Raw genomic sequence first — 19,839 nt, forward strand, 5'->3', positions numbered from 1 at the left:
CTGTGGGAACAGCACAAGAAAGTTAAGCGGAGGTGAATCTGCCAGGACGGAAGAGCAAAGAAGCGTGGTTAACCTGCTCTTTCCTAGAAATTAACAAAAATATATACTGCAAAGGAGCCCGAATTCCTGAAGAGATCATTCCTAAAACTGTAGGCTGTATACAGACAAATGAAGACATACGGACAGAAAAGCCTATAAACCAGCATTGATGAGAGACACACAGTGAAGTATGAGATACCTGGAGGGGATTCCAAAGAATAATTGCATAAATAAAACTTTAATAATGAGAATAAATGATCAGCTTCACCGGTCAGGCATGCCTACTCAGCAAAATATACTGAAGCAAATAAGTTGTGTTCTATTTTTACTTCACAACTCATAAATATGACCCTATTTAGGCTAAAGTGACTTAGACAGGCCATAAAAAGCACCATTTGCTTGTGTGTGAGTGTGTGTGTCTGTGTGTGTGAGTGTGTGAATATATGTGGATTGTTGTGAGTTGTGTGTGTGTGAGTGTGTGTGAATGTGTAAGAGTATATGTAAGTGTGTGAGAGTGAGTGTGTGTGAATGTGTTTGAGTGTGTAAGAGTGTGTTTGTAAGTGTGTATGAGTGTGTGTAGGGGTGAATGTGTGTGAATATGTGAGTGTGTGTTTGTGAGTGTGTGAATTGTTGTGAGTTGTGTGTGTGGATTGTGAGTGTGTGTGTGTGTGTATGTGTGAATGTGTGTGAGTGTGTGCGTGTGTGTGTGTGTGTGTGTGTGTGTGTGTGTGTGTGTGTGTGTGTGTGTCTGCTTTCACATTTAGGTTTAAACCTATTTAAACTGACCAACAATCAAATAGAAGATGAGAGGCCTGAGTAGCTGTTCTCTAAGTTATTTATAGTTGGTACAGTATATGAAATGTGACTTAGGAACCCAAACCTCTACCTGCCTTTAGAATGGAAAGTGTCACTGTAAAGGATGACATCACCCATGAGATCTGAGGCTTGTGGAGAACGTCACCTGTAGAAAGGTACTTAACCTTACCAAGTCCTGTCACCGTTACTGTCGTCTGCGACTGTATTTTTCCAAACTGGTTTTCAGCTTCACAGATGTACGTTCCTTTATCGCTTGCCCATAAATCTGGAAAGAAGAACTCATTTGTTTGCTCTAGACAGTTACAAAACACTGACGTGGGACCAGGCACAGTCATCACATAAACACCTTTTGCCCATCCCTGTCTAGGGAAGGAGACAGAGAACTCAGCCATCACAGCGGGTGACAAATCCTCTGTGATTGATCAGTGATGGTATGTGGAGGAGCTAGAGACTCACAGCAGAGGAAATAACCCAGCTGTAGTTTAAGGAGCACAAGGGCATGCGGATATAAAGTCTCACCATCCTGACTGTGGCATGAGAGCTGAGCAGGGGTGACTCTGGTGAGCCACGTGGGACAGAGAAAGGCCTGCCAGGCCACAACCGTTCACAGAAAACCATTGGCAACTGAGGAAGGCTGGGAATGGGAGAGGTCCCAGGGAAGAGCACACAAACAGGGTTCCCAGTGCCAAAAGGTCAACCTTGGGAACATACAGACAGCTAGAAGCACACGGTCGGAACAGGTCATATTTAGGATTAAATGCACATTATATATATACATATACGTATGCATATGCATGTGTCTACATATATGCATGTAATAAGGGTTAGCTTTTACAAAGGGTCATACATTTGAAGGAGAGATAGAATGGGAGGATTTGGACAGTTGGAAAGGGAAGGGAGAAATATTGTAATAAATTATGTTCACAAATATTTTAGAATAACATAAAGAGTAATGGAAGACAGGAAGATTAGTCTGCTCATAGCGAACTGTAAACCAGAATCATAGCTTGAAGAAAATCAGGTTCTATTTAAAGGGTAGGAAGTTAAGTCACCATGGTACACGTCTCTTCTTTGTGCAGGAGACAGTTGAGTTGCCCAGTAGCTGGAAGACTATATTTGCACTTAAGGGATAAGAAGCCAGAGAGAGATGAATGATACATGGGGCAGATCTGCAGAAAAATAAAATCCGGCCAAGAATTTTGAAGGCTCCATTAGAATGTTGTAGAGCTGACATAGCTTTATGATCAGGAAAGCCTAATTCTGCTTACAGAGAAGGCATAACTTCATCGACTTAGAAGAGCTGCGAGATGCCATGTTCTGCATGGAGAGTAGAGTCCTTGGTGAAGCATAAACATGCATGCGTGGGGTCGGGACAGAACACAGCCACACAGAGAAACTTAAAAATTCTTAGTGCAAATGGCTTTTCTCGTTTTCTTTTTGCTGTATGTTGGCCATTGATATAGGTAGAACAAATGCATGGGATTGTTTTCCCAGATTACGAAGAATGTTCTGGAAGACATGAAATGAACTCAAGCATTGGGAGTTGTCAGGGTAGGATTATCGCGAGCTGGACAGCACTGTCAGGAGGCAGAAGCCTACAGCCTTGACAGTTTCGTCCGTGGCTAGTGAGCAATGAGGAAACCAAGATATGCCTTTTAAGTAAGGGGGTGATTTCAATTTTATAAATATTGTAGCCAAGCATGTCCAGTTCTGTAGCAAAACAGGAATAAACATACTTGTATATAACACACTGTGGCAAAGTCATCCTTAAAAGGCTGAGACAAGAAAATCAAGCACCCAAAGCCCTTCTGGGCTACCATACCGAGTCTTTAAAAACAAGCAAAACAAAAACCAAACTAAGTAAAAAGCAAAAAGTGCATACATTCAAATTTACATACATAAACACAAATGCACAAACATACCCTCACCCTACCCCACACCCACACTTTAGCTTACTCGAAATGAAGAGCGCCCCCGTTCTCAGCTGGCTGGTGGAACTAACGGAAAAGGGTCTGGAGAAAACTGGCCTGTTGTCCAGCCTCCGCCATTTGATCTTTGGTTCTGGATAACCCTGAACATAACAAGGCAATGTCACATTGGAGCCAATTTCCATGGACACATCAGAAGGCTCTTGTATGAAAACCGGAGGTGCTGGAAGAGATCATATAGAAAAATGTCATTGGCAGAGAATGTGGACATATTAAGAATAAACCTTATTAAATTATCAACAGATTGAATCTGAAACAAACCATTGTTCATAAAATATTGTAACCCTACCCTATAGCTACTCTCAGCAGGCCTATGCCAGGTGTGCAAATCTTTTCTTTATGAATGAACTCTTAAAATAAACACTCATCTTTGCCCTACAGACGTAGATGATACAAAGATCATCTTGGAGAGAATTACTGTAAAAATTTCTTTTCAATATGAGTATATGTTACAGTGCTCAAACCTTAAACAATCCTAAATAAGCTGAGGTTATAATGCAACCTATTTCTGGTATTTTTAAACATCTTGTTGGCTGGATTTATAAATGAACTTAATTTAGACCAAGGCGTTTCCTCACTAATCCCTATCAGACATGCTACCAGTGTTTATTACTGAAGTGTAAGCATGTTGGGTATTGTATTCTTGTTCCTGAATGCAATTTCAGTTTGAGAAGCGATCATGTAAGTTAGACTAGCAGAACACATTTGATACAGAGAGAACAGTAAATGCTTAGCATCCCAAGAACTGTGACATACGAAGAAATCTAGGGCGTCACATCATTCCAGTAACGAGGGAAACGGAGAGGAAGACCCAGAGATCTAGGATGGGCACACTTAGGAACACACAGGCCTGCAACATAAGGAGGATGCTGTTGGGAACCGTGCAGGGCTCAGGCTCCCAGAAGTGGATGGAGAACGAGGCTTGAGGCATCAGGTAAGGTTAAAGCCACCGGTGCTACTGGAAGCAGTGAGGAACCTACTCATGTAAAGTTCAAAGTCAAGCAAGGATCCAGGTAACCAAGGGCAACAGCCATCACTTTCAGAGCCAAGACTTCTGTCAAATGATTTCGGTGGTTTCCAGTCTTCAGGACGACCCCGCCCCAGTTTATAGACGAGGCAACCAAAGCACAGTTGGTTTTCTAAGCGTCAGTGGGGTCCAGTGAGGAGGAAAGGATTAAAAGTGAGTTTGCACCGCGGGCGGTAATCCGTTGTCTCTGCTTGTTCTGGTAACGTGCCTGAGGTACTGGTTAGCGGCCTCAGTGGTCACTTCTCTCCTTCTCAGCCCACATCTGCAGATGGGATGTGCATGTCGGCTGCCCCCTCAGTCTGCAGCGCTGTACCCCCTTGTTTTCCTGCACAACCCGGAGCCTGGGCCATGGGCAGTCAGCAACCCTGGCTCTTCTCCCGCAAGACAGCGTTTCGCGTTGCAGATTGTGTTACCGCCTCCCCTGCACCGGTAATGTCTGTTGCTGATATACCGACAACACTTTCACCGTTTCTAAGGAACACCCCTGTATAATGTCACCGCTTATTGGTGAGGTGATTTCCCTCTTTGAGATTTAAGACAATCCTCTCTACCAGACTCACGAAACTCTCCAAATAAAGACTATAAAAACTATTTCTCAATTATCTGCTTCTTTGCCTTTCCAACAGTTTATATTTACAAATTTATTTACTAACATATTCCATGGTACACTGTATGTGGCTATGAGATACTAGTAAGTGAATTATTAAGTTATCATGAAAAGCTATGGTAACAATTCAGAGTTGTGTATATGTGTAAGAATGTGGTAGAGACACATCACCCCGGTACATTTGAACTTACACTTTCGAAAGAAACAAGACAATAAAAAAAAAAAAAAAAAAAAAAAAAAAAAAAAAAAAAAAAACTTCTTACAAAATTTGAAATTGAAAACAATTGAAGAAGATGCTCCGAGAAGAGAATGTTTTACCTCTGTTTAGTTAGTTTTCCTTAATTCATATTCATAAGAATTCAACTTATAAAAATGATCAGCAGACATATTTTAAATACAGTTCATAAAGTAACACATTTCTTATTGCATTTTTATAACTTAATTACTTCTTTCTAGAGTGAATATTGCCAATTAATCTCAAACATGAAGCTTGATAGGGCATGTGATAATTCAAGAGGAAGAGAGATCTCTGTGAGTTTAAGATCAGCCTATTTTAATAGTTTTAGGTAAGAGTAAGAACCTGTCTCGATGATGATGACGATGATAATATTCTAAAATATTTTCCTAAAAAGGGAGAAGCTAAGTCTAAACGCCTCAAACTGCTAGGCTCAGGTCTTGGGCAGAGGAATGTAGCAATGGACAAACTATAAATGAATTTAAAAACAGTAAAAGGTCATAAAAAACACATGGTCATGGTGGTTATGAAATTCACCAACTCCAGGAAGGAAAATCTCCTTTTTATTGAAATGTAAAATTATAATTATCAATGAAAAGCAATGCCCTAGCATGTTCAAAAGTAATAGAGGAAAAGAATCTGGATTCATAGCAAAAGAACAAACTCAAGTTACACCCGCAAGCCTAATCAAGATGGGAGAAATCGTGCATTGTAAGCAGATTCTTGAACAGCATCAGGCACCAGCATCAGGTCAGGGAATATCTACATTGGGTTTCCAAACAACAGGCAAATGAGAAGACCAGGCCTGAGAGAGCAGTCAAAACAGCGGCCACCACAGACAGACTTCCAGAATGAAGCAGCTCCCAGCTAAGCCAAGAAGACTTTAATAATTCCTCCTCCTGACCGCGGCCAACACAGCCTCCAAGTGAGGTTTTCTTGTGGGAGAGCAGACTGAGTAGTGAATAGATTACCAAGACAGGCGACCAGAAGAGCAGTGTTGAGTGGTTGTCAGTACACAGTGACTTTGCTGTTGTTGTTTTGTTTTTTAAAGAAGAGCTATTATGACTTAGAAGGGGTAAAATCTCGCAGAGCAGTTTCAAGGGGCAGTTCCACTGTTCCTTGTCTGCAATCTTGGAAAAGTCACCTCACCCCTCTCCCCAGTTTTGTTCTCTCTGAGAACAAAAAGGAATATGAGTGTGTCACACTTTAAAGGGAGATGATCTTTACTCATCATGGGCCATAGAAAACTTCCTCAGTACTAACTGTAGTAAACGTGAAAATTACAGTTAGTTTATTAGGACTTAGTCCTCCTAAAGAGTAACATAAAGTAATGACATTTGCATTTAGTTTAACATTTGGTTCTTCAAACAGTCTCTTAAGATAATGTTTGATCCCTGGTGATTCCTAAGCATCTGTGTGGCACATTGGGCTATGCCTGGGCTGATACCACAGTGAAGTCTACTGTCTTCAGAGATAACTCTATGGCGCAGACTCACTTTCTAAAAGAAAACATAAAAGTCATAAGCAAATTTGCAGTTTTGTTCTAAACTCTATTCTGAGTTATTTTCCTGGCCCCCAACACAGCTAAATACATAGTCCCTCTGCATTATGTCAGTCTGAGATTTTCTGTCCTAAAATGACTAGACACATTGCTTTGGTCCCACCAAACCACAAAACACAAAACCACAGTGTAAGACTCAAACCCTGTGTGGTGTGGAATGCTTAAAAAAATCTTGCCAGGCTAACGTTTTGTTTGATGTTTCCAATCCTCTCTTCTTCCAAATGACTTCACAGTTCACTACCCCCATTACAAGAGACAAGCAGCATCAGTAACTTTCCCTGCTGACCTGAAACGTCCATAACTTAAAGCCATGCTAATGACACAGAGAAAATGATGTTCCCTAAAAGAAGCTCAAACTCAATAATAATATCAAACAGCCCCTTTGTTAATTTTTTAAAATCTGGTATTGCTGTTGTGAGATCCAACAGGCCCCCAAAACACTCTAAAAGCCCAAATAGCTACATGATAGGCATGAAAGCTTGCTTTTGCTTTCAAGTCACAAGCAACTCAGAAATATGCCCAATAACACTGGAACTCAAATGAATAATTTTAGTCAATACTAATCTTAGTGCTTAGCTTGTCTCAAGTCCGTCCTTTTAAAAAAAAAGTCAAATTTCAATAATGAATTTCACATTAAAAGAGCAAAATCTAGTCTTCAATACTGTATCACTTTATGTATGCATTCTAATATGAAGTTTGAGACCCAAAGAAAGAAAATATTCCCCTACATACATGAAGATGCGTGTTACATTTATCGGCCCCATAGGTAATAGTTAACATGCCGGGTGTGTGTAAGTGATGATACCTCATTTCATTTCACATCACCTGTAAAGTAAATGTCATACATATCTATAAAAGGAAAGTCAGGGACATAGCCCATTTTCTTTCAAGTGCCTGTATTCTTAACCACTATATTAATTCCGGAGAAGGTTTCAGTCCATAATGTGTTTTCTTTTAAACCTCATAATAAAAACCACAGTCATGTCTACAACCATGGTTTGCTGTAGAGACACCATGAGTAACTGTTGTCCCCTGTGGGCAGGTCAAGCTAATCAGACCTTATGTGCTTTTCGGGAGGGTATCATGAAGAATATGTTAAGGTACAATGAAAGCCCAAGAGCTATGGAACCAACTTCAATAGTACGTCATCTCCCAACTGTTAAGCAAGGGTCAAAGCCACAGAAAGCACATGACGGGTTTCTGTTGATGGTTCATTCGGAGTACTTACTGGGGTCAAGTATAGAAATCGAATTCTGCTCATCCTATTGCATTAGATGAGTCATGACCAGTAAGAATCTTGAGGGATGATCAGCCTCAATTATAGAGTGAAGTGGAGCTAGAGGTATTATTTGGAAAGTTCCAGAATCCAGCTCTGATGGCTGATGCTAACTGTCAAGGGCATTTTCAATCACCTGGGGATGTTTTTGACGATGCTTCCAGAGAGGTTTAATGGAGGGTGTAAGACTCTTTCTGGAAAGTCATGTCTCTGTGGGTGAGGTCTCGGACAAAGCAAGCTGAGTAGAAGTACCCCTCTGTCACCACGTCCTAGCCACAGACTAAGGTCATCCACATTTCCCTCCTGCTATGTCTCTTCTGCTATAAGAGGCTAGGTATGCTCGCGCTAGAAGCCAAATGTACTCCCACTTTCAGTTGGTTTTATGCTAGTATTTTTTGTCATAGTAGCGAGAAGAGTTACTGACTCATCCCTGTGGGACATCAAGAAAGGATGCTGCTGCCTTCATATGGTGCATGGCTGGACTGTAGAGAGAACCTAAAGAGTGCAAAAACCAAAAGGAAAGAAATTCAGAAGAAACAGTCTGTAAGCAAAGAAGTGTGTATGTGATTCTCAGACTTTCTAAAATCCCAAAGTGGGACTTCGCTAAGGCCGTTTGTTTCTCTGTCTCTGTAGAGCTAGAATGTGCAAAAGAATGTTGCGTAAGCATAAAACGTCTCCGTGGGAATCAGTGAGAAACAGAACAGAAGGTGCTGGGGACTGAAATTTTACCCTTATTGTGTTTCTAAAAAACAAGAATTCTGGATCTAGATGGGCTTGCTTACTTGAAAGTCTTACATTTCCAAAACCAGTGTATTGGAAAGTCATCCAGAAGAATCAGAGCTCCCCCTCCAACCAGCAGTCCCTAACTTCTTTCCAACATATTTATCTTAATAATAACGGAGTTTATTAAAGCGCCACCCTGGACATCTTACACCATATTGGACAGAGTCTATAGTAATCTTTGTGTCACTCCCAGCATTCCATATTAAAATTTCAAGGGCATATTCAGGAAGAGGGCAAGGGACCAGCATCATAACAGGTCCCAGGGAGGAAAAAAAATTGTCGCCATGAAACAAAATATCAAGTACACAGGGCCATAACTTTCACTTAAAGGCTTAAGATATTAGAACTGAAATGGTTTGTAAAAGATCTGTTTTCCTCGCTCATATTTTCAAAAACAGTTTGAGCACGATACAAAAAGAAAAAAAAAAAAAAAAACCCCAAAGCATTCTATATGACATACAGATAAGAAGACACAATTTGGTGATATTCTATACTTTACAAGTTTAAAAAATGTAAATATTTAATTATCAGTTAAAATCAAGCTGCCACATCCTTTTCCATGAAAAACAAGTTCTGCTTTATTTCTAGTTTTATAATGCTGCATGCAGGTTTTTTGTTGTTGTTGTTTCGCATTATTTTCTACAGAGACATGAAGCAGAGATGGGGGAGAGATCTAACTTTCCTGAGGACACAAATGCAGCTGTCACTCACGCACAGCATCATCTCGTGGTGACTGGACTCATTTGTAGTTATTCCTTTAGTTCATACACTGGGGAGTAACTTTTAGTGGATTTTTTGGAAACGAAATCAAAAGCACAATCTGTTACCTTTTCTGCCATCTACACCTCCGGATTATGGTCTAGGGACAAACTCTACTTTCTGGCCTCCAGATGTTAATAACTGGGAATCTGAAGGCCCAATGGATGGCAATCTCTGAGGTCAGATAACTCGTAGTGAAACACCCAGGTCCGCCCCTCCCACGTTCTGCAGCCCTCGTGAACTCTTCAGCTCTGTTAAGCTTACTGTGCTTAACTTTGTGGTAGACAGAGAAGGGGAGGGGGCTTTGGAGAACATAATACAGCAGTTCTCAACCTGTGGGTTCGGACCATTGGAAAACGTATTTCTGAGACACCACTGAGCAGCAAAATTTCAGTTATGAAGGAGCCACGAAAAATAATGTTATGGTTAAGGTGTCACTGCAAATGAGGAACTGTGGTAATACTTGGATAAGGGTCACAGCCTGAGGAAGGTTGAGAACCACTGGTTGAATGGGATAAACCATGCAACATTCTCACCGAAAGCTCCTAAGAATTGCTAGCCATGGTTATTAAGTTGGTCATCTGAAATGCCCATGCTAGATTTGCCATTCTGACCAATACTTCTGCTAAACTGTTACACAGTTGGTTGACACGGAAAATAACTACTCGGTTTCGGAAAAGTTTAAACAATGAACGCTTACAGCCTACATCCAGAGTTAGTCTGCCCGATGCTCTCCCAGCATCGTTGATGGCTACGCAGGTATAATCGCCTGCATCCAGATCTTGTGTTTCTTGAATCTTCAAAAGACCCATGAGAGGATCAATACTGAGGAAGGTTGAAGGCCTCAACTCGAGATCTCCTAGGTCAAAACAAGAGGAAGAGCGTTAGACAGTAAGAAATTGACAAGATTTGTTCTGCCACTGAGAGGGTTTTGAAACTTCTGAATTAGGATGATTGCAATGTTTTGAATTCCCATGGTGTCTTGCACAACACAAACACTTTGCTTTATATGGAATAAAAGCCGGTGCTGTAAAGGACTGTGAACAGCTGCTTTTTCCATCTCTCTGGGTCCCAATAAAAGCTCCTGAAGCTGTAGAAAGTGAGGCAGGCTGCAACCAGAAGCGTGGCTTTAGTCAGTCAAAGGCAGTTAAGACGGGGACCAACAAGGACAAGGATGAGAACAGGCTTCTTTCTGCTCTCCGTGTGGCATGAGACATTTCAGTGACCCTGAACTGTGGGAGATCTCAGGAATTAGCTCTTCGCTGAATGGTGTTGGTTCTGGTTTGTCTTGTGACAATTCTAAACTGGCTGAGAAATGTGGATACATGGCTAGAGAAGAAGGCTGATTGGAAAAGGAAGGAAAGCTTGCTGCGAAAACACAAAGAGTAGTTGGTTCATATTAACCTCTTAGGTTACCCCAACTAACATTCATGAAAACTTTGAATTTGGAATGACAGAGCATTTGGTGGAAGCTGATGAGGATTTCAAAGAAAGGCCAGGGTGGACCCAGAAGCACTGGTTACATCTGGGTTGCCTCCACATGCTTAAGTCCCAACAGAGCTTCTGGTCCCCCATGAACCACTTACTACTGAAGGACATAATGCTTCAAAAGAGTCAGAAGGAAGATTTTTACACACATCTGTGCTCTCCTCTCAAAAGGTCTCCCAATCAAAAACTGAGATTAACTTCAATGACCAGCAGATTATAAAAGCACATAGCATGAGATCGGTAATTCCATTTAGTGATTCTTTTTTCTTTTGTTGTATGATGGATGATTCAGAGTATTATGAGGCTTTTAAAATCCACAACTCCTTTCCAGAAGTTTCACGGTCCTTGCTCTTAGGGTTTAATGAGATCCCTCAAATTTGAAAGGTAATTTCTAAAATGTTACATCTTATATTTTACACAGGGTACATCAGTCACATATCCCGGAACTGAGGATCACTTTTGTGCAACTCCTTGCTTCAAATATGCAAAGAACAAAGAGGAAAAACTGAGTGCTAGTAGGTCTCTAAGGGAATGTTGCAAACAGGACTGACCACTGAGATTAAGCAATATTCACACAATTCTCTTGTTAATGTAATTTCCTGAAGAAGGGAAGTTAACCGATCTCTAAATTTGGAGAAAGAAAAATGTATACGCAAACATGTGCCGATGCCCCAAACAGTATTTCCAGTATTCTAATGTCAAACCAACCAGCCGCCTCAGTCTTGATACTTCCTACTCCACTCGCAAAGGAGAGAGAGGCAGCGAAAGCTTTTCCTAAGTGCCTCTGGGAAAGTTTAATTAAAAAAAAGCAGACAATGGTGTCAGAACTTTCCCCCCACCACTGGCGGGAGCAGGCTGGCCTCACTGTTGCTCAAGTCTTAGGAAGTTTGGACTAACATGCATTTGAATTTTGTATTTTACATCTCACTTCTATCTCCCTCGTGTATGTCAGGAGATGCTGTCTGGGTCAGAAGATGAAATACAGACCTTTCGCTGGTACCTTTTGTTCCAAGTAGCTGAAGGAACGCTAGTCACAAAGCTCAGTAGGAACTACAGAACACAAGTTCAATCAAGTTTCTATTTTGATCACATTTTGATAATCTTCTTTTCCTCATTTCCTTATTTCTAATAGAAATTATTCATCAAACTATAGAGAAGCCAGAGGAGTGTAGATCTTCTCAGGTGGAGTTGGGATGGGGATTATTTAGCTTCAGTATTAAAATCAGATTTAAAAAGAAACTTTCTAGATCGATTTAGAGATTTAATCATCCTCACTACTGGGGAAGGTCCTCACATTCCCAACATCTGACTCAACTTTGGACTCTGTGGATTTAAAGTTTGTCACTAGAGCTTTTCAAATGGTTGATGGTAATTAACTTGCTATCATAAAGTTTGTCTCAAGGGCCCTCCAGTGTCCTCTAAAAAGTGACTGAGGCTGCCTTTAATCCTAGTACTTGGGGGACAGAGGCAGGAATCTCTGGGAGTTCAAGGCAGCCTCGTCTAGGAAAAGGTTTTTAGTACAGCCAAGACCACATGGAGAAACTCTGTCTCAAGATAAAGGACCGTGAATACCAGTGATTATTTTTATTTGTATGGATTATATTTATTTGTATTTAATATGTCAGAAATCAAACTGGAAAGTTCAAACATATAACCATGACTTATTTTACTTAAAACTCATTATACTATATATTTTTCATAATAAATATATCTTATAAAATTAATATTTTCCAAACCAGAAAATATTTAGTGAGAGAGTGGCATTTTTTTACGTTTTTGTAACTTGCCATGCTGTCTAATAGAAGGCAGCTGACTGTCCATACTTGCCTCTGCCTTTTCTTTATTGGATACCATACATCATGTCACCTCCAGAAACTTCCCCACTCAGAAGACAAAGAAAGTAAAAAGACAAATGTCTCAGTGGGGCATGTGAGTCCCTTCAAACAGTAGTTAATAAATCCCCAGAGACCTTAAACTACATTAAAGAACCATCAGTCTCAATAAATAAATCCAATTTTATACTTTACTACAAATATCCTTTACATTAGAATTTAATGGTGTCTCTGATTTTCCCTTAAGACCACTATATACTGTTCATTTCTAGTAATTAAAGACCTATACTCTCAGAGGGCACTTTGCCTTATGGAATAGCTTTTCTTTGATGGATTGAAATATATATATATGTATATGCATATGCATACACACACACACACATATAAACACTAATTTAGTCAAACATAGTTGCCTAAATTATTCTGAGGTTAAGGCAGGAACTCTCCTCTACTCCTGTGGTTTTTATGAGATCCTATTTCCTGTCCTCCCCTATTACCTTGTCCCCAGGACAGAAGAGCCCACGTGCCTCCGACTCCGTCTACAGGAGGAAGGCTTTAGCTTCTACTTTTCTCTTGGTGATGCTGACTGCTTATGCAATAACCTGCCTGCCTGTGACTGGCAGGGGGACTGAACAGATACAGAGTTCAGGGACGTGCATCCTTCATAAGTATTGAATTATACCTCACAGTATGATGTACCAATCGCTCGTGTCCATGTGGATTGAAATCCACTGGGATGTTGTTCATGGAACTCACTCAGCTTCAGTAGTTACGGTGGAGAAGAGAAACAAGCAAATTCCAGAATGTTCCAGAATGCAACATGGTTCCCTCCCCCTCCTTAGCTGTTTGAGGGTCAGGGATTGACATGAGGTCTTCAGGTAAGTAACCTACTTTGTGAGCAAGACTTTCCATGTGAATTCCAAGAGGAGTCACCGTAATGCTCTGAACCGTCACCCTCATCTCTCACCACCATGTCACAGATGCTGACTTTCTGTTCTACTTAATTCTATTGGAAGTTACACATTTATCAAAATGGAGATTCAAAGACTGAGTATTTCCAATAAGTAAAATTAGTTTATAGTCAAGACAATAAATTTCATCAAGGAACAAAACCAGCATACAGTTTTTAATTAGTATCCGGGACAATATAGCCACGAAAAAAACCTTTGAGCAAAGCACAGAAATAGCATTATTACTCGGTTTCCCGTCTTACTTTTGATTTATATTACTTAAAAATATTTTTTTTACATAAAGCCTTTGTCTCTTCACCTCGTGTTCCCTAAGTCTGAACCCGATGTGAATTCATAATTTTGTGATTATGACATCAACCTGTTGCTATGGGAACGCCTATGATTTAACAAACAGAATCATAACAGTGGGGCTTTGTGCTACTTAGCATTTTTCATCTGAAAGATTAAAAAGTATTTTGCAAACAGCATCTCAATAATCCTAGCAACCTCCCTCTTAGAATGTCTACAGCGTTTTCTTTGCTTTTATCATCAGGAGGGAAGCAGAAGCAGGGTTTGCACACAGATTACCAGCATCTGTGCTTGGACCAGGCTTCTTTGAGACCCGGTAGAGCCTTGCTGGGTTGGTGTTATAGAATCCCCGGTATTATCTATACATTAAAATGTACATGTCAATTCTATAGCTGATGGGAGGGAGTATGTTGAAACTGACCAAGACAGATGCTTCTCTGTTCTTTCCTGTGAGGCTCCATGTGTCTGCAGTTGAGCCTCTTACGGAAGGCTTCCTTGAGCACCTTGCATTTTAATAGTGTGAACACTCATCTCTAAGAAAAGTGACCTCAAACCAGGGAAGCTATTTTAAACGTCAACTAAATATTCTTGGACAGTTCTCTCCACAGGAAACAGTCCTGAGCTAACAAAGAGAATGTTCAGCTGGGTTAGCGAGACAGACTTCTCCTGCTTTGATTTCACAGTCCTGTAATCCGTACCAGATGTCAAATCCTGAAATTCAGAGTTTGGAATTTTGAACTATTGTCTCCAGCGAGATCATAAACACATTTTAGAGGCCTGCGAAGTCACACACCAAAACAAATTTGTAACAAATCTTTTTTTCCCCGGGGAAAAAAAGAAAACAAACAAAATGAGCCAGAGATGAACATACTTATGAAATGTACCTTTGAACCACTTTACTTGGGGTGGAGGAATCCCAGAAGTTTTACATTCCATAACAGTTGTATCCCCAAGGGCCACCAAGAGCTCACTCTGAACCACCACCAACTTTGGGGCTTCTGAAAAACACAAAGACCCAGGCAGTCAACATCTATGTGGACTTGGTTTGTTTGTTGAATGAATCAATGAATGTTAGTTAACACCAGTGCTTTGCCCCCGCTTGGGTTTATAAGCAGAAAGACAGTCTCATACTACGTATGTGCACAGATGCATTAGATGAAAAGAGGAATGTTGAAGCCAAAGCAAGGTTGTTAGACAGAAAATAGTGAGAAAAGCTTAAAATAATTATGAGGTTCTTTTAACAGCCTCAAAGCAAACAAAGGTACGAAGCGAAGGGATGTGATTAAGAGCTCTTGATGAAATAGAGGTCTGCTGGGAGAATGGGCTCAGACACATAGAGCCCACGGCCTAAACACTAAAAGAACAGGAGAGAGGTGTGATGGAAATAAAACTGGACTCGAAGGAGAGGAGAGATAGTGTTAAGATTATCAGCTAACGCAATCACAGACGGGTGAAAACTGTAATGTGAATCTTGTATTCTGTAATAAATTGCCTCCCGCCATTTTCTCTGCTTTCTCCTGCCATGCTTACTGCTTTTTTTTTTCTTTACCCTGAGCTCACACACTTTCTCTTCCCTAAATGGTTCAAGACCTTCCTGACTTCATCTGAGGTTGTTTTAAGCAACTTCGAGAAACAGGATCTTATCACCTCCCTGATTTTAAAACCCCTCCCGCCATGCCGGCTGCCTTGAAGGGTTTGGCTTTCAAAGCCAGGGAACTGTGACCCTTCTCAACCTCACCTGCAGGCTCACCACCAGGCAAAACGCAGCTCTCTTCTGTTCCTTGCCCTGCCTTTGCTTTTGGCCATCTTCCCCAAAGTCTCCTTTGCCACAGTGGCTCTTCGAATTCCACTAGTTCCTTCAGACTTAACTTAAATCCTCTCTCCTGGGGAACTCTCACATTCTTCCCTCAGAATCCACCTTAACCTCCGGAGACACCCCATCTCCACCGGCCAGCCTGGCGCAGCATTGTCAGTGCTTAGCTTTTATAGTTTTCCAGATCCACCCCCATTTTGCGAGCCTTTAAAATGCTGGGGGCTAGCATTTGGCATGATCTGGGATGTTACACAGCAAAGAAACGTGCTGGATCTTTTGGCTTTTCTGTGAATGACGTGAAATTTAATTCCGACTCGCAGATTCCCGTTTTCTTCACTGCGTCTGAGTCCTTTTCCTCCGCTGCCTCTCTGCCCGTTTTCCGTGGACATTTAAAGTCAATCATTTCTGAATCTGAGCCCACATCCCCTTAATTACTCTTCATGTACCTGTCTTTTGGTCACTTTTTTCAGGCTCTTAGGACATGATGACTTTTCATCAATGTATAATTTTTTTGCCAACTCATTCTCTATTCTTCTGGTGGCTTTTCCAACACTTCCTTCCCCGGGCTGATAGCCTTAAGGTGTTACCATGCTTGGAGCCAAGTGGAAATGGGGGAAAACGGTATCTTTTTCCAAATAAATTACTCACAGTTTGCAACTGGGCACTGGGAACATCGTATTTTTAACCAGTATTAGGAAGTTCAATTAAAGATAGATCTCCCTTGAAACAATAACATTATATACACATCAATCATTTTGCTTTAAGTTTGGAAGAGAAAATGGTAGATAAAATATGAAAACAATATGATACACAATTTGATTTTAAGTTGGTAGGTATAAAATGGAAGGTGAGATGAGAAAAGACAAAGAAAATTTTATTTTGAAGTAGAAACATTACGGGAAATGAACCATGGCATGGTATAAAATTCTGTAGATGATGGTCTAGAAGTCTTTCACAAGCTGGAAACTTCTAGATTTCTGCTGACAAACATTTCCTCACTCATGAACAATCTTTCAATGTGTGGAATTAGTGATAATTTACAATACTGGGTATAATCTGTCTCTAACATTACTGATCTGGACGGACTTTCCTACTGCTTACAATAACATCCACCCCATTCCCGTTGCCTTGTGACCCCCCCATTGCCTGGTTATACTTGCCTATGTATCTGAGAGTAGAAGTTTGCTTATCCATTCCGGCTGCATTGCTTGCTAGGCAACCGTAGGTCCCTGCATCTTTGGGAACTGCATTCTTAATGAATAAAGTGCCTTCTGAGATCATCCTGTACCTTTGGATTAAAAAGAAAAACTAAAATTAAAAATAGTGCAATAGTTGCTTTGTGTTATAGTATCAAGACCTTGTAGTACCCTCTTTGAATAGTTCAGAATTATTGGATTGTGTTCACTTTAAGCATCATTAAGAGCATAGTATGATAAGGAAATATGTAATAATAATAATAATAATAATAATAATAATAATAATAATAATAATAGATACTCTCTTGGTTTTATGCCTAGCTTCTCTGATAAAATACCTTGACAAAAAGCAATATGAGAGTAGGGGTTATTTGGTGTACAGTTCCAGGCTATGTGTCACCTCCATGGGGAAGACACACAGGAAACTGAAGTAGCTTTTCTCATCACAACCACCATCCAAAGCAAGGAGAGAGTAAAGCATGGATGCCACCACTTCACTCTTCATTCTGGACCCAGCCTATGAGATGCTGTGGCCTGCATCCAGAGTGTGTCTTCCCACTTCACTTAACCCAGATCTGTAAAACCCCTCAGAGGCATACCCACAGACCAACCTGATCCAGACAATCCACCATGGAGACTCCCCTCAGCTGACTCTAGATTGTGTTAAGTTGATGAAACTATCAAGGATATCATGGATCTAGAATTGGCCTAAGGTCAGAGACTGCTGTAGAGGCTTTCTATGTATTAAAACTGTCAATCTTCCCAATAACCAGATGAGCCAGAAAATGTAAGTATCCGTTTTACAAATGTGTAAAGAGGTCACAGCACTTGATCCAAACCAGTTCCTAAATGGAAGTACTGGATTCTGTACACAGGTATCCTTGGCTCCTGTGGTGACCTGCTCAGAAAAGGGTCCATTAACATGAAAACCCCGAGAGAAGTGGTTCCTGATGTCACCCACAGACTCTGGGCTAAGTCTGAGAATAGAAGCTTACTGGAGCAAATCTAAGTCTCCACCTCAGGCCAAACCAGGAGTCTTGGAAGCCTGATGGCCAGAGCCTTGATATTTCTGGGCCATGTATCTATTACTGTCAGAGCCCAGAGGACTCTGTGAAGCATGCAGGAGCATAAAGGACTTCTTACTGCACTAAAGCAAGAGTGCATGCAGTTACCAAGAATATGTGCAATGTGGGATAAAACTTCCTTTGTGTCTTTCCTTCCTCTCCCTCTTTCCCCACTAAATTCATGACGATGCCCTACATATATTGATTATAACTACACAATATTACCTCCAGACACAGTGTATTATCCCATTCCACTTTAAGATAAATAATAACAAGCCATGTTTACAACTCAAAAGTTGGTAGGATACACTTTAACTATCAAAATTAAGGATTAATAAACTTATGCTTTTGAAAGTCACCATTTGCAACCTTTGAGATTTCTTAACCAAATAGATTTTCAAGTTTTGAATACTGAGGATCAGGGCTGATGAACCTGCTCCCCAAATTTAATTCAATAGAAACAAAGAAGATGATACAAACCCAGTACCTGTGTGAACCCATGAGAGTCGTCCCATTAAAGGTCCAGACGATTCTTGGTGTGGGATAGCCTGTGGCAGAACACATGATGAGGACCTCAGACCCTCCTGTGAAAGACTGGTTCCTGGGCATCACAGTGACTTTCGGTTTTTCTGTAAACAAAGTGGAAGTTTGACAGTGAGATGCCCATTTATATTGGCACAAGAAGTGAGTGTTAATCAGAAGTTTGGAGGGGGACCCTACCACAGCCCAATCACAGGTCTGGCATTATCAGCAAAAGGAGACCAAAGGAAATAAAAGCCAGAGAAGCGAATCTCCCTTGGCAAGCAGGGGAACTTGACCCTGGTGATATGTTTCTCTCTCCACAGGTCACCATGAGCTGTACTGTGACCTTTTCCCACCTGTAGGCTCTAGCTTTGGTCCGCTGTTATAAAATTTCATGTTAACCCTGTTCTCAATCAGTGACCTAAAGTGGAGCCTTCATGTCTTTCCAAACAGTGAAGGCAGGTTCGGAGACACAACTTGTTCTGGTAATACTGTCTGCTCTGTTCACACCCATTTTTTTCTTTTTCGATCTATTAACCATATTTCTGTTGAAATCAGATCACATCTTTCAGACTGTGTGTCTCCTAGTATTTTCCACAGCATTTAGCATTGCGATGGGTTGGATCTAAAAGATACTTAGCACAGTTTATGGAAGGCAAGACATTCTTCAGTCATAATAACTGCCAGCCCCTCTTACGAGGTCACGTGACTCATACACGAGGAACCACAAGACCTCAACATAACAAGAAATGACAATGGCTCAAATTACCTAATGCTTTCCACTTGCAGGGACTTTTGGAAGCAGAACTTGAGACCTGCAATCTGACGCCGCAGTATAACTGGGGCATTGAAACAGACCCTGTCAGGCAGTAAGAATTCACCCCCAAAGAAGGTGCTATCAGACAAATAGTACGCAATTCTTCTGGGGAAATCCTCCAGTTTAGATGCAGTAAAAGGAAAGACATGGGGAGGATTCCATCAGGCCTAAGAGAAACAAAGTGATTCCGTGGGGTTTTGCTTCTGTACACAAACCCAGAACTATGCTATGACTGCATCTATAAACTGAATGGCTTTCTATCTCCACACAGTCTATTTCATTGGCTCCTTTTTATGATAAAATTGAGCAATTCACTAACAGCCTAGACTTCGATATTCTTATGGTATTGTCACTACAGCAGGTTAGCGGGCACATTGTGACTTGCTTTCAGGAAGAGAAATTCTTCCATGGAAGCCCTACTCACTCAAGGGAAGTATCGGTGAAGGCTACACAAAGAGCCTAATTAGTGCTTAATGGCTAGCAGCTGGCAGTCACCTTTCTCTCCTTTTGTTTTTCCCTGTTTACATTGCCTCTGTTGAATTAGGATCTGGATTTTGAAGTCAACTTTGGAAGGCCTTTTCCATCTTTCAGACTTGGTCAGATAGCCTCATTATCTCAGATTCTTCTCCTCAGTGAACTTAGGGCTAAAGAGAAGCATGAGGTCAGAGGTCAGAGGTCAAAGCAGACTGGACACAGCCAGTGAGTTCACACTGTGAGTCCATCTGGACTCCATCGGCTCTGAAGACTGAGGGGCTGC

At 41.0% G+C, this 19,839-nt stretch overlaps 1 protein-coding gene across 1 annotated transcript in view; it reads right to left on the reverse strand.

Moving 5' to 3' along the window:
• HMCN1 (hemicentin 1) overlaps positions 1–19,839 on the reverse strand; it is a gene marked incomplete at its 3' end in the record, with an annotated part of 402,129 nt that overhangs the window by 192,149 nt on the left and 190,141 nt on the right. The window contains exons 12-17 of the mRNA XM_080917798.1: positions 18,231–18,372; positions 16,644–16,771; positions 14,555–14,668; positions 9,792–9,950; positions 2,812–3,006; positions 1,025–1,120 (exon numbers count right to left, since the gene is read on the reverse strand). Of these exons, the coding sequence (XP_080773924.1) occupies positions 1,025–1,120; positions 2,812–3,006; positions 9,792–9,950; positions 14,555–14,668; positions 16,644–16,771; positions 18,231–18,372 (834 nt within the window). The remainder of the gene's footprint in view (positions 1–1,024; positions 1,121–2,811; positions 3,007–9,791; positions 9,951–14,554; positions 14,669–16,643; positions 16,772–18,230; positions 18,373–19,839) is intronic.

Source organism: Micromys minutus, assembly GCF_963924665.1.
Source record: "Micromys minutus genome assembly, chromosome: 6".
Taxonomy (NCBI): Eukaryota; Metazoa; Chordata; class Mammalia; order Rodentia; family Muridae; genus Micromys; species Micromys minutus.